The 26282-nt window shown below is 37.3% G+C and overlaps 1 protein-coding gene across 2 annotated transcripts in view; it reads left to right on the top strand.

Moving 5' to 3' along the window:
- The window catches only part of LOC123871155 (Krueppel-like factor 3), a 57767-nt gene extending 31485 nt beyond the window's left edge, over nucleotides 1–26282 (top strand). Inside the window, exons 5-10 of one of the 2 annotated variants that reach the window (XR_006797224.1) lie at nucleotides 128–215; nucleotides 21709–21778; nucleotides 22038–22112; nucleotides 22834–23213; nucleotides 23648–23898; nucleotides 24034–26282. Coding sequence is in view for 1 of the 2 variants with exons in the window: in XM_045914781.1 (XP_045770737.1) it covers nucleotides 128–215; nucleotides 21709–21778; nucleotides 22038–22112; nucleotides 22834–23213; nucleotides 23648–23820 (786 nt within the window). In the remaining variant the exon portion in view is untranslated. Of the gene's footprint in view, nucleotides 1–127; nucleotides 216–21708; nucleotides 21779–22037; nucleotides 22113–22833; nucleotides 23214–23647 lie in introns of both variants that reach the window. The other variant, XM_045914781.1, reaches the window with a different exon arrangement.

Genomic DNA, 26282 nt, shown 5'->3' with positions numbered 1-26282 from the left:
ATCCAAAAAAATTGGTTCAGCCGTTCAAAAGTTATCAGCTCTTTTCTAGTTAGTGTAACCTTCACTTGTCGGGGGTGTTATAAATTATTAATTTACACTTGTAATTAATATTCTGTTTATCTTTTAGGCATGCGAGCCGCCCATACAGTTGGAACCAGTGGACCTGAGCTTGAAACGACAATCGCCCATACCCCGGCGTCGGTCGCGATATGTTGGTGAGTCTAATTAATTATTATCATAGCCTTAGATTTTTTTTGATTATAAAGATTTATAAACTGAGCTAGTGACTGCGACGCGGTATATATTTTTTTTTGTATGGAGGGAGAAAATCCTTATGAATGTCTACTGCGTGCAATCTGAAGACTGCATCTACGTATCACCATTCACCAGGTGTGATCGCAGTTAAGGGTTAACTTGTCATCAAATATTAAAAATCGGCTAAGTGCCAAAGGGTTCTGAACCATAGGACAAGAAATAACACTTTAATTTTTTTTTAATTTTCATGGCAGCCATTTTGAAATTTTTAACCGACTTCCAAAAAAGGAGGAGGTTCTCAATTCGTCGGGATCTTTTTTTTTTATTTTTTTTTTATTTTTTATGTATGTTCCCCGATTACTCAAAGACCCCTGGACCGATTTGGAAATTATTTTTTTTGTTTGAAAGGGTATACTGTGCAGGTGGTCCCATATTTTGGTGAAGATCTGATGAATATCTTCGGAGATGGAGAACAGAACTCCTCAATGGATAGGAGCAAATTGCTCGCGATCAGTGTAATAGCTTAGTAAACAGTAGGGTTTTAACTGGGCACAGCATATTATATATAGTACAGTAGGGCCACTAAAAATTGTGAAATAAAAAATTTTCAAAAGAAAAATAAAACCGACTTCAAAAACGACAAACACTAAAAAGTAAAAAATAACTTTTGTTTAGCTACACGTGTAATGCACCTAGGTATGAAGTCGGGCGAGCTTCACTCTTGGATTTCTAATTTTGTTTTAATATGCTCGCTCGACTTCATACCTAGGTGCATTACACGTGTAGCTAAACAAAAGTTATTTTTTACTTTTTAGTGTTTGTCGTTTTTGAAGTCGGTTTTATTTTTCTTTTGAATTTTTTTTATTATTATGTTGTTATAGCAACAATAGAAACTACCTGTTACAGTTCATGAGATACTGCCCGCTGATAGACAGACGGTCGGACAGCGGACGTTTAGTAATAGGTTCCCGTTAGCTCTTCCGTTCCTACATTCTATACGATTTGGGGGTAGCGCGGAATTTTCGTAATACGTTTTGGGTCCTTAAAAGTTCAGGATTTTTTTGAAAAATCACTAGTATAGAAGATGATTAGGTACATTACACAGGATTGTAATAATAAAATTAATTCCTACTGTGGTTCATATGAAAGAGTTATTAGTATGGATAACAGAAACTAGTAATTATTTGTTTGAACTCTGAAAAACTGACATATTACCTTACGGTTGGTTGCTTCACGGAACTGATATTTCCGATACCGAGCGATTCTAGGGGTTAATTGCGTATCGCTTTCACAACCAGCATAGCTTTGATTTTGGCAAGGTAAGAAAATGCATGACTAACTTGACCATTGGATCAGCGGTTAAAATAAATAAAACCGGCCAGGCGCGAGTCAGACTCTCGCACCGAGGGTTCCGTACTCAGGTATTTTTCCGACATTTTGCTCGATAAATCAAAAACTATTACACTTACATTAAAAAAACTGTTTTAGAATATACGTGCAGATAAAGCCCTTTCTTATGATACCCCACTTGATATAATCTTACTTTGAAAATTGAAAATTCTATTATTTGTTCATGAACAAATTAGGTAGAGGCCTGCCAAATTACATGATTCTATGTCAACGGCAAGTATCCTATAGGTTTTCTTGACAGACACGACAGACGGACAGACAGATTTGAACAGACAGATTTGGATTTGGACCCTTGTAAGATCACTTTGCAATCTATCGATTGCAAAGTGATCTTACAAGGGTTCCGTTTTTCCTTTTGAAGTACGGAACCCTAAAAATGGCCAAAATGACGAGGAGCGTCCTTCCGGCGTCCGTGTTTCCTTCCACAACTATAACTTGAATATGTATACCTAAGGCAAGAGTGAATATGCATCTTCAAGGCAACCGCGCTCCTAGCTAGACTTCTTCGTTGCCTTTCAGATTGTTGTCAAGCGCAAGTCTATCTTGCAATTAGCAACTGTATCAAAAATTGCAGCATAACTCCCCCCTGAACGTTCACCTTTAAGCAGCTCTTCTAGTATTGCAAATTACGGCCTAAAATGGCTAGGTATCACAATTGTAGTGACTCTTGTAATCAACTGTCCATTAAAACGAACATCCTCATAACAATTGCGGCTGCTACTTGCCTAATCTATTTAAAATGATTAACAATCTTAAATGCCAAATTCTGAACTCATGACCCGTGTCCATAAAAGTGGTCTTCAACCAGAGATCCACCCTGTGTGAACAATCTAACCTTTCTATTGTAAAAAGAATGCGACGTGAATGTTGGGTTTCTTCAGTATAAAACATTAAAACCTTATAAGGGCTAATTTGAAAAGGAATTTAAAAACCTTTCCTTGAAAGAGTCGAACCGTAGACGAGAGTCATTCGTCTATTGAAAAAAAAAATGAAAAAAGATTTATTAACCAAAATACAACTTATTGAATTTTTCACTGTCCGATGGTACCTACCTAGGTAGTCCTGTATAGTGGGTGCCTATTGGTGATTTATTGATCATCGATATTTTGGGTATGAAGCGAAGCGCTTTTTGGAGGTATGAATCGTTTTTGGATTTTTTTTCCAAATTCTTTATTGAATCAATTATGTATGTCCTGTATGTGCTGTGTTAGTATCTCTGTTTTCGAATCTAGAAACTTATTCTTTAGGTAATTAAATTTTATTATATATCGTGCTTGCGTCGCTCGCGTAGTAATAAGTGCTGATTTTCTTAGCTTTAATATCATATGGTTAGTAAAAATATGGCTTTAGGGAAGGCTTATATCCAACAGTAGACGCCCACAGGCTGATGATGATGAAGTCAAAATATAATTTGCGCTCGCTCCGCTCGCGATATTATGCAATATCTGTTAATTTTCATTATCTTCGTCCTCGCCTGCTAGGACCCCCCTCCTTTAAAAAAATAAAAAAGACCATAAATGAAACGGGATGAAAATCATTCATAAATACCGCCACAGGCCTCCACTCATGCCTTGACTCATTCCACTATCGTTCAGAGCTCTTTTTACCTGACGCCAAAATACCTTTCTGAGCTGTAGACCGACTGCGCAGTTGGAGTGTAGTTCCGAGGGCACGCATATTGATTTAGATTTTAGACCGTCTGTATAGACCCTAAAGAGTTTCTACAATGTGTAGGAGCCCTAAGTAACTACGTTAACGAGTTACAGTTTACATAGTAAACGTGGACAAGTCATGAAAAGTCGAGGCCATGACGATCCGGACGTAGGGCAGGATCTACTTGATAAGGTTAAAGATTGTTGTTTTGTTTAATAGCCGGTGCCTGTGATTGCAGATGAATAAGATTTTAAACTTAATTATCTTTACACATCATCATCAGCGCATCGCGGGCCTACTACTGAGTACGAGTTTCCTCTCAGAATGAGTAGGGTTTAGGCTAGGACTATTTCTATAGTCCACCACGCTGGCCAAATAGAGATTGGCAGATTTGAGATACCTAAAACACATGTGTGAATTTTAATTTATTTTATTCCATTACAATTCATCCCCTGGCTGCAATTTCACCTGGTAGCAAGTAATGATAAAGTCTAAGGTTGAAATCTATAGAGGGCACTTTAACTTTGCTCAAGAGGCTTTGCTGAGACTGAAGTTTCAGTTAAAACGAGACAGATTTATGCCAGCGATATAACGCTGTCTTGTTTTAACAGTGTCTTGCGTCTGTGCAAAGTCAAAGTGAGCTCTATAGATCTCAGCCTGAGATAAAAGCGAGTTAATTTGGAAAGGGTATGGCAGTTTTATTAAACTTATACCCCTTATCGGTTTCTACATCGTACCAGAACATTAGCGGCACGGCTTTGCCGGTAGGATGGTAACTATAGCCATGGTAGAATAGGCTATCATCATCTCAATAACAATATATATTATTCTGATTAATTTAATACCTAACTTTTAGACACAGTCTGCTAGGCCCCGTGAAATGTTAATACATGTAAACATTCACCGCTTTACATTTAACAATGAGTTTGTGCGTTATCGGTTGCGCAACCATCGGCATCGGTTTCGCGTTAATTAAGGCAGAGGGGCGGTGAAAGGGACCGTGTTCAAGTTGCAGCTAGATATGTTAATTCGTTGTATATGGAAACGGCTGGATGTAACGTTTTAGATTAGTTTATTGTTCGGTGTTATTGAATCAGAATATGGTAAAAGCTTAAGGACGTCTTTGCAAAATGAATAGGTATCAAAATTGCACTACTACATAAGTACACTGCCCACACGCACACAGCTGCGTCAAAATGAGTGAATCGACTTGATTTTGATACTTTTATATTTTTATTTTATTTTATATTTGGTCATCTATTTTTTTTTAACAGTTTTTTTTAAAAATATGTATCTTGACAATAATACAGTAAGTAGAACAGTGCCTACAGACTAAGGGTCTGATGATGAAATATTTCACCATGACTTCTTGGCAATGAACAACATTTCCATGCTTATGAAATAATGAGCTCCTACTATGACTAAAATAATCTGAGAAGGATAGCATTACATTACCTCCCGACTTGATGAAATTGCATACTTTGGAACCTACTACTGGAACTCAGAGACGAATAGAGCTAGGTGTTTCGAGTTTGGGCTCATTTTCTTAGTCATGATGAGATCTTACCTCCGGATTTGTGGAGTGACCTGATGGTATACCTCGGAAGTCACTATTGGAACTCGGAGACGAATAGAGCTAGGTGTTTCGAGTTTGGGCTCATTTTCTTAGTCATGATGAGATCTTACCTCCGGATTTGTGGAGTGACCTGATGGTATACCTCGGAAGTCACTATTGGAACTCGGAGACGAATAGAGCTAGGTGTTTCGAGTTTGGGCTCATTTTCTTAGTCATGATGAGATCTTACCTCCGGATTTGTGGAGTGACCTGATGGTATACCTCGAAAGTCACTATTGGAACTCGGAGACGAATAGAGCTAGGTGTTTCGAGTTTGGGCTCATTTTCTTAGTCATGATGAGATCTTACCTCCGGATTTGTGGAGTGACCTGATGGTATACCGCGGAAGTCACTATTGGAACTCGGAGACGAATAGAGCTAGGTGTTTCGAGTTTGGGCTCATTTTCTTAGTCATGATGAGATCTTACCTCCGGATTTGTGGAGTGACCTGATGGTATACTTTGGAAGTCACTATTGGAACTCGGAGACGAATAGAGCTAGGTGTTTCGAGTTTGGACTCATTTTCTTAGTCATGATGAGATCTTACCTCCGGATTTGTGGAGTGACCTGATGGTATCCTCGGAAGTCACTATTGGAACTCGGAGACGAATAGAGCTAGGTGTTTCGAGTTTGGGCTCATTTTCTTAGTCATGAAGAGATCTTACCTCCGGATTTGTGGAGTGACCTGATGGTACACCTCGGAAGTCACTATTGGAACTCGGAGACGAATAGAGCTAGGTGTTTCGAGTTTGGGCTCATTTTCTTAGTCATGATGAGATCTTACCTCCGGATTTGTGGAGTGACCTGATGGTATACCTCGGAAGTCACTATTGGAACTCGGAGACGAATAGAGCTAGGTGTTTCGAGTTTGGGCTCATTTTCTTAGTCATGATGAGATCTTACCTCCGGATTTGTGGAGTGACCTGATGGTATACCTCGAAAGTCACTATTGGAACTCGGAGACGAATAGAGCTAGGTGTTTCGAGTTTGGGCTCATTTTCTTAGTCATGATGAGATCTTACCTCCGGATTTGTGGAGTGACCTGATGGTATACCTCGGAAGTCACTATTGGAACTCGGAGACGAATAGAGCTAGGTGTTTCGAGTTTGGGCTCATTTTCTTAGTCATGATGAGATCTTACCTCCGGATTTGTGGAGTGACCTGATGGTATACTTTGGAAGTCACTATTGGAACTCGAAGACGAATAGAGCTAGGTGTTTCGAGTTTGGACTCATTTTCTTAGTCATGATGAGATCTTACCTCCGGATTTGTGGAGTGACCTGATGGTATCATCGAAAGTCACTATTGGAACTCGGAGACGAATAGAGCTAGGTGTTTCGAGTTTGGGCTCATTTTCTTAGTCATGACGAGATCTTACCTCCGGATTTGTGGAGTGACCTGATGGTATACCTCGGAAGTCACTATTGGAACTCGGAGACGAATAGAGCTAGGTGTTTCGAGTTTGGGCTCATTTTCTTAGTCATGATGAGATCTTACCTCCGGATTTGTGGAGTGACCTGATGGTATACCTCGGAAGTCACTATTGGAACTCGGAGACGAATAGAGCTAGGTGTTTCGAGTTTGGGCTCATTTTCTTAGTCATGATGAGATCTTACCTCCGGATTTGTGGAGTGACCTGATGGTATACCTCGAAAGTCACTATTGGAACTCGGAGACGAATAGAGCTAGGTGTTTCGAGTTTGGGCCCGTTTTGTTAGTTATGACGAGATTATACCTTGAAACTTGTTGGAGTGCTCTGAAGGTATACTTCAAAAGCCACTATTGGACTTTCGAGTCGAGTAGAGTTAGATGTTATGAGTTTGAGCTCGTTTTGTAAGTTCCAATAGTGACTTCCGAGGTATACCATCAGGTCACTCCACAAATCCGGAGGTAAGATCTCATCATGACTAAGAAAATGAGCCCGAACTCGAAACAGCTAGCTTTATTCGTCTCCGAGTTCCAATAGTGACATCCGAGGTATACCATCAGGTCACTTCACGAATCCGGAGGTAACATCTCATCATGACTAAGAAAATGAGCCCAAACTCGAAACACCTAGCTCTATTCGTCTCCGAGTTCCAATAGTGACTTCCGAGGTATACCATCAGGTCACTCCACAAATCCGGAGGTAAGATCTCATCATGACTAAGAAAATGAGCCCAAACTCGAAACATCTAGCTCTATTCGTCTCCGAGTTCCAAAAGTGACTTCCGAGGTATACCATCAGGTCACTCCACAAATCCGGAGGTAAGATCTCATCATTACTAAGAAAATGAGCCCAAACTCGAAACACCTAGCTCTATTCGTCTCCGAGTTCCAATAGTGACTTCCGAGGTATACCATCAGGTCACTCCACAAATCCGGAGGTAAGATCTCATCATGACTAAGAAAATGAGCCCAAACTCGAAACACCTAGCTCTATTCGTCTCCGAGTTCCAATAGTGACTTCCGAGGTATACCATCAGGTCACTCCACAAATCCGGAGGTAAGATCTCATCATGACTAAGAAAATGAGCCTAAACTCGAAACACCTAGCTCTATTCGTCTCCGAGTTCCAATAGTGACTTCCGAAGTATACCATCAGGTCACTCCACAAATCCGGAGGTAAGATCTCATCATTACTAAGAAAATGAGCCCAAACTCGAAACACCTAGCTCTATTCGTCTCCGAGTTCCAATAGTGACTTCCGAGGTATACCATCAGGTCACTCCACAAATCCGGAGGTAAGATCTCATCATGACTAAGAAAATGAGCCCAAACTTGAAACACCTAGCTCTATTCGTCTCCGAGTTCCAATAGTGACTTCCGAGGTATACCATCAGGTCACTCCACAAATCCGGAGGTAAGATCTCATCATGACTAAGAAAATGAGCCCAAACTCGAAACACCTAGCTCTATTCGTCTCCGAGTTCCAATAGTGACTTCCGAGGTATACCATCAGGTCACTCCACAAATCCGGAGGTAAGATCTCATCATTACTAAGAAAATGAGCCCAAACTCGAAACACCTAGCTCTATTCGTCTCCGAGTTCCAATAGTGACTTCCGAGGTATACCATCAGGTCACTCCACAAATCCGGAGGTAAGATCTCATCATGACTAAGAAAATGAGCCCAAACTCGAAACACCTAGCTCTATTCGTCTCCGAGTTCCAATAGTGACTTCCGAGGTATACCATCAGGTCACTCCACAAATCCGGAGGTAAAATCTCATCATGTCTAAGAAAATGAGCCCAAACTCGAAACACCTAGCTCTATTCGTCTCCGAGTTCCAATAGTGACTTCCGAGGTATACCATCAGGTCACTCCACAAATCCGGAGGTAAGATCTCATCATGACTAAGAAAATGAGCCCAAACTCGAAACATCTAGCTCTATTCGTCTCCGAGTTCCAATAGTGACTTTCGAGGTATACCATCAGGTCACTCCACAAATCCGGAGGTAAGATCTCGTCATGACTAAGAAAACGAGCCCAAACTGGACACATCTAGTTCTTCTAGTCTTCAAGTTCCTGTCGCAGCCTTCGAAGTTCACTATCAGATCACTATCATGCTCAAGAAAAAAATCCAGCTAACGATAAAATGTGATAATAGGTACATAATATTATCATTATTATCTTACCTTGCCAAAATATCAGCACAATCACGGAATAAGTACCTATAAATATCAGTTAGGGTTTTGTCGAACTATTTTGTGTTCGTACAGCGATCTTTTCCACATCAAAAAATTATAGCAACCGACGCAGAGACCACCCACGAAGGCGGCTGGCCGCTGACTGATATAATTTTGAAATCATACCATTGCCTGCCCAATATCAAAATAACCCTTAGTGCACTGTATTAAGGTTTGCGGTTGAAGCAAAATACGTGAAAAATTTATACACGATGTTTTTATTTATTTTTATAATACTATTAATATAATAATCTCACATTTTGAGGTACACATTATGTGCTAACGGAAAATATTTATTAGAAGAATAAAATCCGTACGTAAACTGAGAAAAATGTACCTAAACTTGACCCTAAATCGTTAATTCTGCGTGGAAGAGGTGAAGGAAAATCGTTCTTATAGTATCAAAATTAATGATTTTATCAAAAAATTACTCGATCTCTGGAGATAAAGGACCAATCTATTTTTAGCAATCTGTAGTTCCAATTTACTTAGTATATTTTAGCCACAAAGCGTACCGAAAATCTATACAAGTGTGCAAATACGTCCTTAAAGGGCCATATCAAAAAAGCTACTGTTGATGTTGTAAGCAACAAGCGCGTTTATTTGAAAATCTTATTTGGAAAACTATTGTAACTTTGATATTTTGAATGCCATTTTTGGGTCTTTAGTCTAAATTCATCTTGAAATAGAAATACCTACGGTTAAATAAAATCCGTCGATAAAAAAATCCCATCACAGGTTCAAATATTTATCTATTTCTTTGTTTTTTTATTACGTGGATACTGTAATTGCCAACATCGTGATTTAAAAAAATGTTTACATAGAATTTATGCTTTTAACATAGTATAGTTTTATCACACTATAATTTTAAATTATTTTTTGTTTCCGTTGTGGCCAACATTGGTTTATTTCTATTTCTTTCTCGATCCTAGTCGTCCCTATTCTCACATTTTTGCTCTCTTGACCTCTTACACTGAAGTTCATATTCAAGATAGGGGCTTCTTTAGGTGACCGTTCAGAGGACATGTGTTATATTCAACCTTTACGTAATCCATTAAGGTTCAATATGACACATGTCGCCTGAATGGTCCCCTAAAGAAGCCCCTATCTTGACTACGAATTCCTCTGTTAATACATTGAGAGCCTACAGGAGCGCTTGTAAAAGCACAAACTTTGAAAAACCACCCTTAAAATGATCTTATCTTTGTTATAAATTCGCATTCTTAATTAATGCGGAAGGGCGGTGAAAGGGGCCGTATTAGTTACAGCTACAAATAGTAATTCGCTATTTATGGAAAAGGCTAGATTGTTACCATATTGTTACAGATTTGGATGTCGTGTATTTGAATTAGAATATGGTTAAACGTTTCATGTAATAGAGTTTAGAGTGCGGTGTATATGAGAACCAAAACCGCCGCGCGTAATTTGTAAGTACTTAATTAAACTGTAGATGCGAAAGTGTATCTGTCTGCCTATCCGTCGGTCTGTCGACCTTTTCACGGTTCATTCGCCTATTCGATTTTAACGAAATTCGGTACAGATTTTGATAGCTTAGATGGATATAGCTTTTTATCCCGGAAAATTCGGAATGAATGAATAGTTTTAATTTACGTAAATGTAATTATTATAACATTACTTAAATAAAAAAAATATACATATTACATTGAGGGAAAAAAAACTTCCCACAGTATTTTTAAAAATCTGTATCAACGTGGACGTAGTCGTGGCTCCATTTAGTCTATCTAATATTTTGTCTATCTAAATTAAATTCTTTCCACTCTTTTAATCCAATTGAGTAGCAAATACAGGCTTCAATGCAAAAATCAAAAAAAAGGATTGTATCGATTTTTCACACTGGAAAAGTGAAATGGACGAAATAATGCTTTTCAATTGGACTTGTTTTAACTTTGAGAGTTAATAACGCTTAATTTAAAAATATTTATAAGGATATAATGGCGAAAATGGTCTTAGGTACTATTCATATTTGAATCTCCGAATATAGCATTTACATACGCAATCATAATTTTATTGTGATAGTTCTTTCAGTGTAGAAATTAACATATTTGTCTATTTCGCAGCTTGAACCGCAACACTCGCTTGTTCCTGTCGATACAGAACACGTAACTCTCCGTTACAAAGATTTAACGCTTACCCGACATTCCATTAGGAGAGTATTGACTGCTACATAATTTATTGTTTCAAAGTTAATCTATTTTGGAATAACGGTAACAATCTTCATAAATCTCCACGGAGAATAAAATGTTGTTCATAAAGCCTGTGCCAATAGCTGGCTCTAAACTAAAGACGGCAGTGGCTTAGTCGACAAACGGTTAAATAAAAAATAGCGAGCAAGCAAGCAGGCGGGTCACCTGATGTGCCTACCGCCGCCCATGATCATTTGCAGCACCAGAGGTACCGCCACGCCGATGCGTTGCCAGCATTTCAGAAATTTGTTGGTCCGCCATTAAATAACCCTTGTTTAAAACAGGTGAAATAGCATTTGAATTCATTAAAATGTCACTGGATATATTGAAATGACACTCAGAGACACTTAAGTGGCACTAAGATACGTTGAAATGACAGTTCGATACACAACTGACACAACTTATATTATTTCCTAGATGACTGTAGATAGGTAAATTAGTTTGACTCTAATTTTTCTGTTGTATTTATTTATTTTGCTTTTATGTATTCTTAACATAATATTCTTAGATATTAGGCCCGATTTTTCAGTCGGCAAATAATTCATTCCTCAGATAAAAATTATTTAACGATTAAAAATTGGCTCTTAGTGTTGTTACAAAACACAATATTATAGTTTCTTTAGTTAGTGTAGTTTGTGCCGGCCCTTAGATTTTGTCGGCGCACAAATCAGATGACTAGATGTAGAGATTGCCTGACTTTTCTCGTAAAGTTACTACTACACCGTGTATAGGAAATGTTCACCGATATTAGAACCTTGGTCAGTTAGTTAGTGCAAGTAATTTCATTTAGACCGTTATTTAGAAAGCTTTACAAAGGTACAGGTACATAATGTATGGTTTTACGGATTACATTGATAATTTGTTTTTCGTTTTCTAATGGTTTCATGATATAAAAGCTGACCCACCCCGATTTAATTTTTCAGCTGGGATCTATGTGTAGAGAAAATCTTCACACAAATCTCAGGTTTTTGACCCGCGTTGATAATAAATATTTCTTTTATATAGGTATATAAATGAGCCATTTGAGAGATCGAAAAATATATCTACTTACTACATATTTAATGTTTTTATCAAATAGGTACGCATGATTATGATGTATTGATCTTGGTCATGTTAGGCGTCGCCAAGAGCAGACCAGAGTTCTATAACATCGATTAAAATAATTAATTATTAATAGCCACCGCCCGCGGCTTTGCTCGGCGAAAATATACATATATCGTCCTGACTCCCTATTCCGTGGGCATTCCGAAACATTTTATCTTATTCCTTCTCCACATAACGAAGAGTGCTTTTCATCTCTGTGCAAAATTTCAGTTTTGTGGATCCAACGTTTGTACTGGGTTGATGAGTCGATTAAGACAAAATTTAGTATAGAGATAATTTCCATCCCGATGGGCATAGATGCTACTTTTTTTTTTACAAAAACCGAAACCTACGCAGACGAAGTCGCAGGCATCATCTAGCTAACTGTAATTTTCTTATTAGGCCAAGTAATGGTGGCCTACCTTTCTAATTACTATGAAACGTGATTACAGTAAAGGGCAAAATGTCACCGTTAAAAATGTATATTTATGTTCGTAATTAACCAACCTAGTTTTACATGACAGTCCACATTGATCGATTAATTAGGGAAGTATGTACGTTAATTGGAAACATAGCATCGAACAATTACGAGGAACATTGTACTGCCAATTTATAATACGTCCGGGTTTTGGTTGATAGGTAATACCACTCAAGTAGAAATTAAATATTATAGGTATCTATAATACTTTCTCGTATTTACCAACAGTTTCATCTAATTCACTTGTTTCTACTAAGTACTAACCCTACTAAACGGTGTGGGCCTAGAGAAGCTAATTGTTACCGACACTGAGGGCAGAAGAGGGAGAGGCCGCTCACCAACAATATGGTCTGACCAAATGAAGGAGTCCAATTCGTCCCAGGTTTACACCATCGTAAAAATGGCCACCGATAGCAGAAAATGGAACCCCGGTCTTCAAGAATGAAGGAACGACCGGAGAGAGAGGCCAACTAAGAACTGTTAAATGGAGTTGTGTGGTCTGTGAACGGGCTGGCGCTCTCTGACGAGTGTCTAGTAGTCGATGGTTTTTGGCTGGCTCTATGGACTGTGGTGACGCTTGACGAAGGCGATTCTTGTGTACCTACATATAAGTATTAAATGCAACAGTACATATAAGTATTAAATGGTGTAATCTGACTTTATCTTTTCTCTTCTGAAATTTTCCGGGATAAAAAGTAGCCTGTGTGTTAATCCAGGCTATAATCTATTTCCATTCTAAACAGCTAAATCCGCCCAGTAGTTTTTGCGTGAAAGAGTAACAAACATACACACATACATACACACAAACTGTCGCCTTTATAATATTAGTGTGATTAGAGCTAGAGTAAGTAGGTATCATAGCTTCATTTGTAATCACTAATATTCATGTGAACAGCAACAATCCAGCTCGACTAGTCACATGCCAGTCTAACAAACGTTAAATTGAATTACGGCATGTTACAGCGAATACGACATTGATGGCGATTCGTGATACGTCCGGAATTCAGTTCGGCTTATGTAAATGATCGCGCGATCCGACGCACGATATCCTATACTCGTTTAATAGGCGTCAGGTTTGAGCCAATTTTGGCTTAAATTCCACACATACCTAAGTCTTCCTATAGAAAGGTAGAAATTACAAGTAAACAAATAGGTGTTAGAAATGCGAAAATATTGTGTATACGTCCGTCTGTCAGTTAGTTTTCGTCAAAACCGATTTGCACAAAATTGATTGAATTTTGTTTAATTGCCTTCTGAAGATGGACATAGAAAATTGTATCCCGGACAATCAAAAAGTTTCCACGTGAAAAATCTAAATCCACGCGGTTCATCTGCAAACTTCGTCTAATGTTTTTATAAGAATCTAATGTTTTATTGATCAAAAGTAGGCTGAGTGTATTGAGAGAAAAATACCTATAATATGATTTACAACAATTTTTTATAACAAATCCTTATAACAAATCCTTATAACAAATCCTTAATAGAGGAATATTTTTCCGGGTACACAAGTAGAATTATAAGATTGCAAAATCCTACTGATCCTATTTTATAAATGCTAAAGCGAAAAATATTAAAAAAGTTAGCATTTTTATTTTCATGTTAATTTAATCAGCGACCTCTAAAAACAATAAAAAAGAATCTTTAAGTAAACGACACGAACTACATGAGTATGTGGTTTAATATACCTACCTAAGTAGGTAGGTATATTTTTTTATCACAGGTAGTCTTTAAAATTATGCATTATTTGGTGTTTACGATACGCATTACGCACTTTAACATTTTGTCGTTAGGGTTCCTTAAATGTCTACATTATCACTAGTTTTTAAACATTTTTAAACGATAACTGAAACGTGAATAAAAGGAGGGGGATTCTTCATTCGATGCATATATGTATATTATTTATTTACCTATTTATTTTTCATGTACTTAAATTGTAGTTACAAAGTAATAATAAATTAAGTTACATTGGAAATGCTTATCTCTAGAGAGATTTCTTCCAGCTTCCCGTTCAGGGTTGTAAGGCGCATTAATACGTGGAATAGGTTTTACTTTTTACTTTGGTGCAATTATGCTGATATACTTAGTAAGTGCTCCTAACAAGCTCGTAATTGTCAACTTCTAGTGCTACTCGTAAGAGCAGCGTCATAGGGGCAGTGGGTCATAGAGGCATCCTAATACTGCTTATCCTAGTTGCTCAGTATTCATTTTTCATTACTACCTAATATTTTAAATGCATAGGAGCTATTACCTACCTATACTAATGCCTCCAATATCTAACAATGTGTGGTGGTCTTAAAATCTTTCGGCGCTGTTGTTTCTGTTATCTCACTGTTCTGTTGTAAGGGGCTCTCTTTGGTCTACGGACAATTCTAACGAAACCCTCTGGGCGATAAAACGCGCACAGAATTCCACTAAAATGTTGCATATTAAAATATTAACGGGTCTATGACGCTACATTTCCTCCAAGACGTCGATCAAAAATTCCGCGCGCGTTTTTTCTGCTCGTGGAAGTTCGCCTGTCTCTAGCCTAATACGGAACCACAGATTTATCCCCAACTCGATGCTATTAATTTCGAATAACGTGTTAAAATGTAAATAAGTACATAGATAGCTTCATAACCATCAGGGTCGTTTTATTAAAAACGCATTACCCTTGACTTTGATCTTCGCCCGCAGTCTTCGCCCGTTCTTTTTCAGTGGTATGATTATAATATTTACCACAAAAAAAAACGGACAATGAATGTTTTTTTTTTTTAATTTTTACCTGACTAGGAAGCAAATATTTTTATGTAGTATTTCTTCAGATCATTCAAATCCTCCCGTTTTGCGGAAGGTCATAGGAATGATATCACGTCATATTAAATACTAGAGGATGCCCGCGACTACGTCTGCGTGGATTTAGGATTTTAAAGATCCCATGGGAATTAAATTTCATACAAATCATTTAAGCGGATGGGTCTTTAGGAATCCCGCGGGAACTCTTTGATTTTCCGGGATAAAATGTAGCCTATGTCCGTCTCCGGGATATAAGCTATCTCTGTACCAAACGTCAGAATCGATTAAACTGTTGGGCCGTGAAAAGGTAGCAGACAGACAGACACACTTTCGCATTTATAATATTAGTATGGATGGCAGATTTGCCGGACAAAACTAGATAATATGGTATCTACAGTTCTTAGCCAGTTATTTGCCATAGGATCAACGGTTTAACGTTGAGTATACCAGCGGCCGAGACGTTGAAGTAAATGTAGACCAAGCCAGTAGCACGCAGTTACATTTGACCGCTAACCTCTAAGCTGTCGTTAAAACTTTAAGTATTATGTGGTTATAATTAGGTTACAAGGCTTCATTTTTTGTCAACCTTGCACTGGGCAGCACCGATTTGCTAGTCAAAAGGTAGCTATATACTATCGACGAGTATCTACCCACGATCGAAACCAAATGTTTCCGAATCCATAAATGTTGGGAAAAAATGTAAAAAATATATCTTAAGTTTAACTAATCATTTAGAGTAATCACTTATTCGGCAGTCTCAGTAGATCGTCCAGGTAGATATGCCTCTTTCTTCCATGTAATAAAAACAAGATTTGTCTTTGCCGGAAATCAAACCCGTAGTCCCCGTTCCCAACTGTAATTATTGCGAATGCGGCTTGGCTAGTTTCGTTTTGCCTGAGGAAGACCCCGCCTATTTCCTTCAAAAAAGTAGTCGAGTACGTACGAGAGTGAGTACCTATATGTACATCTATGAATACAATCCATTATTGCTTGCAAATAAAATCTAGAGAAGTTATCTAATGAAATACCTTTACTCTATAGATATTACAATTATCTTTAAAACTAGCTAGTTCGCGCGACTTCGTCCGCGTGGTTAGTCCAATAGGAGTTTGAAAAGCTAGTTTAAAATAAAATCATGCTGTTTTTCCCATAAAATAATCTCTATATAATATGTCAGAATTATGCAAGCTACGTACAGTACCCGGCAGAAAATATTGCACATCGAACTTTAGAAAGAGATTTCAGCGATTTCGGCTTCGTAGAGCGTTGTCTCTGTCACTCATACATGTGTGACGTTTTGTCGGCCTCAACGACAGAGACGACGCTCTACAAAACCGTTATCTCATTCTAAAGTTCGATGTGCAATATTTTCTGCCGGGTACTGTAGTAGAACCTCAGAGGCCAGAACTGACTGTATTGTACTTTATCATCAGGTTAAATAGCAGTCAAGCGCCAACCTGCCAAAGGTATCTCCTACCTTTCTCTTTATTATAATTGCAATAATTTAATGCAAATAGGTAGGCAATAGGCATAGGCAATGTCACTTGATATACTTAAGTGCCCGTGTTGATATTATTCAAACTAAACAGTCACAGTGCTCCGACACTAATTATTTGTAAGTTAGGTGTTATTTAAGCGTTTACTTGAAATGGATAAAATTGAAATCTGTGATATAGTGACGAGCGGAGCGGAAAGCGGCTCGTAGGTAAGCAGGTACCTCTTCAGGAACTTTGAGCAAGAAAGCCGTGCCGTCAAGCGATTAAGCGTTCCGGTACAATGCCGTCTAGAAACAAAAGGGGTGTGGGACGTGGGTATTAAAAACTGCCATACCCCTTTCAGGTTAGCCTGCTTCCATCTTAGACTACATCATCACTTACCACCAGGTGAGATTGCAGTCAAGGGCTAATTTGTATCTGGATAAATAAATACATAAGCTGTATAGCCTAAAAGAAAATAACGCTTATGTATATCTTAGTTATCTAGTTACCTAAGGCTTCTCGCAGAATCAGTCTATCCGTTAGTGAAAATCTCATGAAAATCCCTGCAATAGTTTCTGAGATAAACATGAACGGACACCTGTATGTACTTATACCTGTATCAGCAAATAAATAAAATTGAATTGAATTGAGGCACAAACTCAGCGGCGGGCCTTTGTTTTATACTAATAGGTATGTAGTAACTTAATATCAATCTCTAATCTCTTAAAGTACTATTCACTATCCTTACCCTAACCGTTCTAAGTTCGGATTAAGTTATAAATAAGCACCGAGTCGCACTAACAAGGTTGTTAATCATACTATACATAATAATAGCTATTGTCACATGGTTTTGCTCTTAAAAGGGGGGATTGCGTAAATTCGACTTGAGAATATTTCGTTTGTATGTATATTTCATGAATCATGCATTTTCCGCAACCTTACTTGCAAAGTCCACCAACTAACTTCACCAATGCTATTGGCTAAAGACTTATTGTTGAGTTTGTTGTGGGCTCTTCTGATACCTGGGCGCGTTTGCAACCCTCGTAACTTTAGGTTTCGGTTTACGTAAATAATCACCATTACATCATTATCTAACATTGACAATCAAAAAGTGTACAATGATAACTAATTTGAATAAATGATCACACTAATATTATAAAGGCGAAAGTTTGTATGTGTGTGTGTGTGTGTGTGTGTGTGTGTGTGTGTATGTTTGTTACTCCTTCACGCAAAAACTACTGGACGGATTTGGCTGAAATTCGGAATGGAGATAGATAATATCCTGGATTAGCACATAGGCTACTTTTTATCCCGGAAAATTAAAGAGTTCCCACGGGATTTCGAAAAACCTAAATCCACGCGGGCGAAGTCGCGGGCATCGGCTAGTTTGAAAATAAATTGAAATGATTAAAGTCAATACTTTTACTTTACTTACTATATAACAATTTGTAAAGGAATCAACATCAGAATCTAACAATGTGTAATCATCGGCTTTCGATGCATATATTCAGGATTGGAAGGTCATAATGAAAAATGAGCATTGAACTATTTTAGGGCAAGCAGTGCCTTTACGCCTCTGTGACTTGCACGGCACTGCTCATACGTCTAGAAAACGATCTAGTAGAAATAATATCGCAATACCACTATCCAACTTTATACGTATAGCCATTAAGTAGATTAAAACAGATAGTGTTAGAACATTAAAGGATAAAAGGAAACATTATAGGAATTATAGTGGTCATAATAGGTAACAAATGAGCTAAGTAACACCTGAGATACATATCTAGAAACTAGATTTCATGCTCGCCGTCCCGTCAAAGCTATGCTATTTAAAGATTTTTACGACGTCTTGTCTACCATTCGATTCTATTGAGTAATTGTTTGTTCCGTAGGCTCCGTAGAAGGTAATTGTAAAGTTTGTTGGAGTTCTGCTATTAATATGGTACTGTAGAAGCGCTTGTTGAATATTAATTGTTGCAGCGCGAATTGATAGAGTTGTCAAATGTCAACGTTTGGCTCTCAATACAGGGGGCCTACTGCCTAGGTTGACAGCTACCGTGAGACAAATGAATATACTATTTTACTATTAGCTGACATACATACTCGTAGTTACGCAAGTCCAAGAAACTTTTTAACCCCCGACCCAAAAAGAGGGGTGTTATAAGTTTGACGTGTGCATCTGTGTATCTGTGTGTCTGTGTATCTGTTTGTGGCATCGGAGCGCCTGAACAAATGAACCGATTTTAATTTAGTTGTTTTGTTTGAAAGGTGGCTTGATCTTTTTAAATTTTTTCTCAAGTTGAATATCGGGTTGTAGGGGTTTTTGACTGCATCAATCTATAAGATACTCTATACCTAATAAACTTCTTTACCTTAGTTGCTATAACTAAAATATATTATAGCTTCGAGTGTTATCACAGAATAGTGTATGTAGTGGCCGTCCTAACAATACATTGGTAGGTGCAAAGAGAATAAAATCATTACGTTTTGGGTGCCTTGCTCTAAGAGTATAGACTCTCCCTAGATAAAGTAAGATAAGTAGATAGTTAAAGTTTAAACTTTCTGCGACATGTAAAGTTAAACGTATATGCACTAGCTGACCCACCCCAGCTTCAGCTTCAAATCTGTCCAGTAGTTTTTGCGTAAAAAAGTAACAAACATCCAAACATACATACAAACTTTTGCGTTTATACCGCGTATGTTTCGCGTTTAGATTAATATACCGTTCAAGTATTTATAGGACCACTACTTAACCCGCGACCTCACAGTAAGTAAGCTCGTGTTCTGACCATTAAACCATCGGTCACTACTGAATGTCGTAATAGGTACGTTTCTTAAGACCGTACTGAAATTGCGAACACCGAATATGCTCGTATATTTTAAGCGTAATTGTCGACTCGGAGTGTGAGAATCGGTTTAGTTGTGTTGTTCATTTTGAATTAAACTAAACTAATGATATTACTGCATTTAGTCATCATTTAGCATTAATCTGGGTCTTTACGACCTAAACGAAAACTTGTTTCAATAAATATGAAGCTTAATCATTTACTCACTAGTCTGGAGTACACTTTTTCTTGTATACCACTTCTATTTTTAGGCTTCCGTACCTCAAAAGGAAAAACGGAATCCTTATAGGATCACTTTTTTGTTTGTCTGTCTGACCGTCTGTCCGTCTGTCCATCTGTCCGTCTTGCTCGAAATAAGATGCGTGGTGTGAGGTACCAAAATGGACTCCATACAGTATTTCCTGCGCCTTTGTCGAGAACACAGGCACAGCGCTGGTCTTCCATGGAGCCAGAAGTTTCGGACAGTATAAAAGACACGATAGAATATAAGTACATATATACAGTAGAATGTGGTTAATAGATAGGGTTAGTATAATAATTTAATAATAGAGTGGATAAAAATAGAGGAAAATAAAGACGATATACGAGGCCCTAAACTCTGGGGTGAACTGCACGCCTACCTCATCCTTTTGCTCACTAAACAATAAAATCCTTTAATTTGTTTTGAACCAAGTTTTTCTTTCTTATATGGCGCTGGGGAGGAGGCAGGTTGTTCCAGCATTTCGTCGCAGCATATGTAAAGCTGCCACGAAATGCTGCGGCTGCATGCTGAGGAGATCTTGGAGTCCAGACTCTGTTAGAGCGAGTGTTGGTCTTCTTAGCCCATTCGAGCTTATTGAGGCTTTTGACACTAATTCACTAATAGTAACGAGGCCAAATGCAAGGCGAGATGTGGGATCTTGGGGGAACATTATAAACAAGATAATTTAATCTTTTCTTTACCCGACTACGGCAAAGCCAAAAGGAAGGGTTATGATTTTAGCAGACTACGTATGCATGTATGTATCTAGGTTTGTATTTATGTGTGTTCCACCGTAGCGCCTCAATTACTGGGCCGATTTTGATGAATGAGGTGTCAATCAATTGTGGAGCTCTCTAAAAATTTATCGAGCGGGATATCAAATGAAAGAGGAAAAAATTCTGAGTTCATAAATATAAATAAATAAATATAGTACAATGTTTGAATACACCGAGCGAGAGAAAAACATTTTTACTATATCTATTGGCGGTTTGCGGGTAGGTATAAGTAGTCGGGTTTTGGTGTTGTTTAACTTTGTCTTGTTAATTAAATACGTGTCATTTTGTAGTTAGGTTTAGCATTGCGTGAAAAACGAAATTACCAAGAGTGCATAGCGTAACAAGAGCTGGAAAGCCTAAAGAGATTTGATTCACAAATGAGTTTTTAGCGTGTCTCTACAATGTTGTGAACCTGCAATTACTTCTAATTATGTAAATCTATACAATCAGACATTATTCGAAACCTTGTCACGTTCCTTGTGGTAAAATAAAATCCAGTCAAGTGCGAGTCGGACTCGCACACGAAGGGTTCCGTACCAGTACAAAAAAATAACAATTTTTTTTGTGACGTAAGCATAAATTCACGGTTTTTGGATTTTCCCCTTTATTTGTGGTATAAGACCTACCTGCCTGCCAAATTTCATGATTCTAGGTGAACGGGTAGTACCCTATAGGTTTTCTTGAAAGACCGACAAAGTGATCCTATAAGGGTTCCTATTTTCCTTTTGAGGTATGGAACCCTAAAAATATCCTAATTCGTATTTTATTAATGGTGTCTTGCGATGGCAAGAAAATTATAGATCTCTCAGATTAATTATTTATTACTTATTTATTAATTGTATACAAACGGCACAGATAGCCATTTCAATTCAATAATAACTTAACTTTTGTGTTGTTAGGTAATCGCGTGACTGTCTACGTTTTATTTTAAAGTCGGGTTCCGTACTTCAAAAGAAAAAAGGTACACCTAAAGGGTCACTCTGTTGACTGTCTGTCTGTCTATCGTGTCTATCAAGAAACCTGCAGGATACTTCCCGTTGATCTAGAATCATGAAATTTGGCAGGTAGGCAGATCGCAGATCTTATCAAATAAAGGAGAAAATCCGAAAACTGTGTTACAACCATTTAAGTATTCAAAAACTATTGAAACTGTAAAGTTGGCCACAGTTATAGAAACGTATATAGGCGTACATACATTTTCACATGAAAGGTTTGTTTATTTACAGGTACCAGTATCCCGACTTCCTCGAAAATCATCAAAGCAGAAGAATCTACATCTACCCAAGTACATTTTGAGTAAGTTTAAAATGTTTTTTGTTTTCATCTTCTTGTAAACAATGATAAATTATTTTGGCGATTCAAAAGCACTTGTAAAAGTTTATTTGAATGAAATTGTATATTCTATGCTAAACAAGTCAAAATTGTGAGCTAAAATCCGAGTTACTATCACAGCTAACTGCACTCTTATGATAGGATTGTGATATGAGTATTATTTTAAAAAAAATTGATTAAATTTTGATAAGATAAACGAGAATATTTATGTTATGTTTTTCAGATCAAGTCACGAATTACCAAGAATAAAAATAGGTCCCGACCTTCGGAGCGCTAGAAAACTGAAAAACGTTAACAGGTAATTTACATTAACTTCAATCAATCACAATTATATAATTGTGTTACTAGAATTATTCTAATTGTAGTTATACCAAAAAAATCGTGTACATGAACTACTTTACTTATTTGTAAGTATTAAGAAAACAATGTAAAAGTTCTATGGAAAAAGTGCTCAATTATAGACGATTTTTATATAATAAATTAATTTACTTATTTTACATGCCTAATTGCCGAGTTAAGTAAGATATTTTTATCGTGAAAACTCTTTATTGTAAAAAATATTTTTGCTAATAAATCGGCTTTTACCTAAACTTAAGAACACAAAACAGGAAAAAAGTGACCTAAGAAAGCTTTCTGGATCTCTTTATACTCGCCTATTTATATAATACAATTAAATCTTTCAAGACATATATTATGCATGTTTTCTCGCGACAATGTGGTTAATTCTATTGTACACACTCAAAACGGCAGGTATATAATTTATGTATTGTTATCCCTTTCCTGATTCTCCCTGCGGAAAAAGGTACTATTATAATAAGGCCTGTCAATATAGCTTAGAGATTCTTTAAAACAGACTTAGCCATATAATTAATTGTCCTATGAAGAAAAGTACATGATAAAGAACTTTTCTGTATAAAAATAACAAAATTGCAATACAGATAAGCACTAGTGGAAAATTCATAAGTAGAAAATATTACTTATTCAAAAGATTAAAATTCTATTATTTTCTTTATTTCTAGATTCAAACAGCCTCAACCGCTACAAACTCCGCAATCGCTATCAACTTCTATGGAACTGTCAAACAAGTCATTTTTCCCTCCAATATTACCTTTTACGATCCCACATAACCAGATAAAACCAAATCTACCCGCAGAAATGGAAATAAAAAACTTTTTGCTCAATACCGCTCTACAAAATGCATTGACGGACTCCCTAAGTGAACTATCCCAGAGAAAATATAATAAACTGGAGGTAGTTAAAAAAGAAAGTGACACAGATAATAAAGAAAGTGCGAACGAGGAGCAAAGTCGAAGGAGGTTACATAAGTGTGACGTTGTTGGCTGCCTGAAGGTGTACACTAAAAGTTCACATTTGAAAGCTCATAAACGGACACACACAGGTCAGTATTTTAACCTATTCAAGTACTTGGTACTTGTTTGATTATTATTATCCATTGATGTCTTTAGTCCAAAAAAAAAAATTATACGCCCGGAGCAACATAAACTTAATACATATTATAAATGCGAAAGTGTGTATGTCTGTCTGTCTGCTACCTTTTCACAACCCAACAGTTTAACCGATTTCGACGAATTTTGGTACAGAGTTAGCTTATATCCCGGGGACGGACGTAGGCTATTTTTATCTGGGAAAATCAAACAGTTCTCACGAGCTCTTTCAAAAACTAAATCCACGCGGACGAAGTCGCGGGCATCCTCTAGTACGTAAATGTAGCCGTAACAATCTATAATAATAAGAGTATACAGCGCAGATTTTCAACCAAGACCTTGAACCGGGTGACGAATATATTGTAACAAGAATATTTTCGTATTGTAGGTGAAAAACCCTACAGTTGCGGATGGGCAGGCTGTGGCTGGAGGTTTGCCCGCTCGGACGAACTGACGCGACACACCCGCAAACACACCGGCCACCGCCCCTTCGCCTGTCCGCTGTGTCGCCGGGCGTTCGCACGGTCCGACCACCTCACCCTGCATATGCGGAGACATTAAAGGTTTGGGCAAACAAAGCGCGAGGAAACTACCTGGCAGGATGGCACACTGAACCCGCGTGTACGATTTGTAATACAAGTGTTAGCGAATTAACCTTTGCCTAGAATATGTTTTAAGAAGTTAATAGTTTAGAATTCAAGTTAAAGTTTATCATGCATTGTATAGCGATGGAATAAAGTCAGTTCTTATGAGTTGAGGATATTTTTATTACAAGAATGCATGTAAAGCTAACCCCAAACTTTTTGAATGCTCTGAAATGTTTACGAATAGCATCGCGTAACATACGAGTAGCATAAAACTTACTGAAGATGCCTCACAGGCGCGCTTACGGCTCGCTAGCTCAATTGTATTGTTGTCGTCGACCAAAAGACGTCCACTTCTGGTCATAGGGACAAGTTTCCACACATACACTCGCTCGTCTCGCGTTATTCCCGGACGGCGTAAAAGGGGTTCTACTCGTTGTACAGGCGCAAACACGGACTTCAGAGCATTCCAGAAGTTTGGCGTCACCAATAACTTTTATAGAAGTAAGCGTTACTTTGCGAAGAATTGGCAGACTGACACGTCTTAATACTTTTAGCACATTATGATGATTCTTCTAGTTTTTTTTAAATTTAATAATGTGGATATACTGGAATGTACTTACTCCTAAAATTACTAGTGTATAATTACATTTAATGTACCTGTGACTTTAAGTCAGACACGAGTTTCTTATATTTTTTTACATTAGATTAACTTTTATAATTATTATTTTTAGTTTAAGAACCATTTTGTGGCATTATTTTGCACTTAACGGCCAGTAAACCTATACATTTATAAAATATTTTAAATAGTTACATAAGGATTAAAGTTTTATTAGTAAATAGTTTTTATGCAGAAGAATAAGAGCCTGTTTCACAACAGGTCCTTATAGTCGATAGGTAGATAGTCACCAATTGTGACATTGTTTATTTTTATCTAAGAGTTCATATTGAAGTAAATTGGGTGATCAAGACCAGCCATCAATAAGTTATACCTATAAATGCATCAACACCGCAGTAACTTTTAGTAGATGTTAAGATAGCAACATTATATTTTTTCTGTAAGGTACATTTTGATATCGGACTATATGTATGTATGTATTTATTGTATGTATATACTTTATTGTACCACAAAACACAAATGACAGGTTAAAAAAAAACTTAAAATATAGGTCCAAAAAGGCGGTCTTATCGCTAAATAGCGATCTCTTCCACGCAACCTTAACGCTAGGGACAAAACGAACAAATGGACAGTCAGAGTTGGTGGATATAATAAACCTAAATATTAATAGCTAAATAAACTAAACTATATAATACTATATCAACATATTAATACACTAATAAATATACAGAATAAGTATAATAGACAGACATACATAAGACTACACAGGTATATATACATATAAATACATATGAATTTGAATATACGTTGTCTAAAAGTCTTACCCCAATTTACTTCCTGGGCTTTCTTATTATACTTATGTTTTAGACATTATGATGCTCAAAAGAATTGTTCCACGAAAGATACAGGGCAACGGTGGCAATATTAGATAAAAAGTTAAGTCTATAAGTTTTTACAGTTTTTTAAGTGTCTTTAAGAATTCACGGTGTTTTAGTTTAAGTGCAGTTAATTTTATTTTGGCAATTTTTTATATTTCTGCCCCTATCAAAGGAGTCGTGAACGTGAATATCTTTAATCTATTGTATGAAATTTTGTAGATACGTTCTAGGAGCTGATATCTACGTCTATGGTTTTCCAGTTTCCGTTAAAGTATTCAGTTTCAAAGTTCTATGGTAGAAAAAAATTCTGTCCCTTTCTCTCTGCTCTTTTCTTTCTGCGACTCTACTTGGCGCACTCTATCTCTACCCAAGATTTTACGCGTCATAGCGCGTTACTTACGTGTTTCTGCTAAAAGCTATTTTGTGTACTTTCTAAGTAAGCTAAGGGCAAGTAGATTACATAATTTTTATCAAATCCAAACAAATATTCGTCCTCGACGAGTTTGTATAGTTGTCTGTTAAGTGTTGTGTTTCTAAAGTTTATAGAAAGTACTTAATATATTTATATTTACAGATCTATAAATTGTAGATATTCTAAGAAACTATTAAAGTAAGCTTAAGAAGCATCGCTATCGTTAATTTGCATAGAATGTAAATTACTATGAACAATTTAGTTTGCACGTATAAACAAACATAATTCCACGCAAAAATATGCGAGTGCCTTTATAGATTTTAGGTATAGTGCCCGGCAAACAACTTGGACCTGCAGTGTAGTGGGAGAAAGTTGGCGAATCCGGGTAGCGAAAGTCAATGTATCGACCAATCGCTTGCACCCGCGCTGACTGATCAACCAATCGCGTGCACCCGCCGTTCGCCAGCCAATCGCGTCAATACCTACTCAAGTTGTTTGCCGGGCGCACTATAGTCTGCCCAACTTATATT

This window comes from Maniola jurtina, chromosome 13 (assembly GCF_905333055.1).
Source record: "Maniola jurtina chromosome 13, ilManJurt1.1, whole genome shotgun sequence".
Classification (NCBI taxonomy): domain Eukaryota; kingdom Metazoa; phylum Arthropoda; class Insecta; order Lepidoptera; family Nymphalidae; genus Maniola; species Maniola jurtina.
The sequence above is the reverse complement of the archived record's forward strand: the minus strand, read 5'-3'. Positions and strand labels throughout refer to the sequence as shown.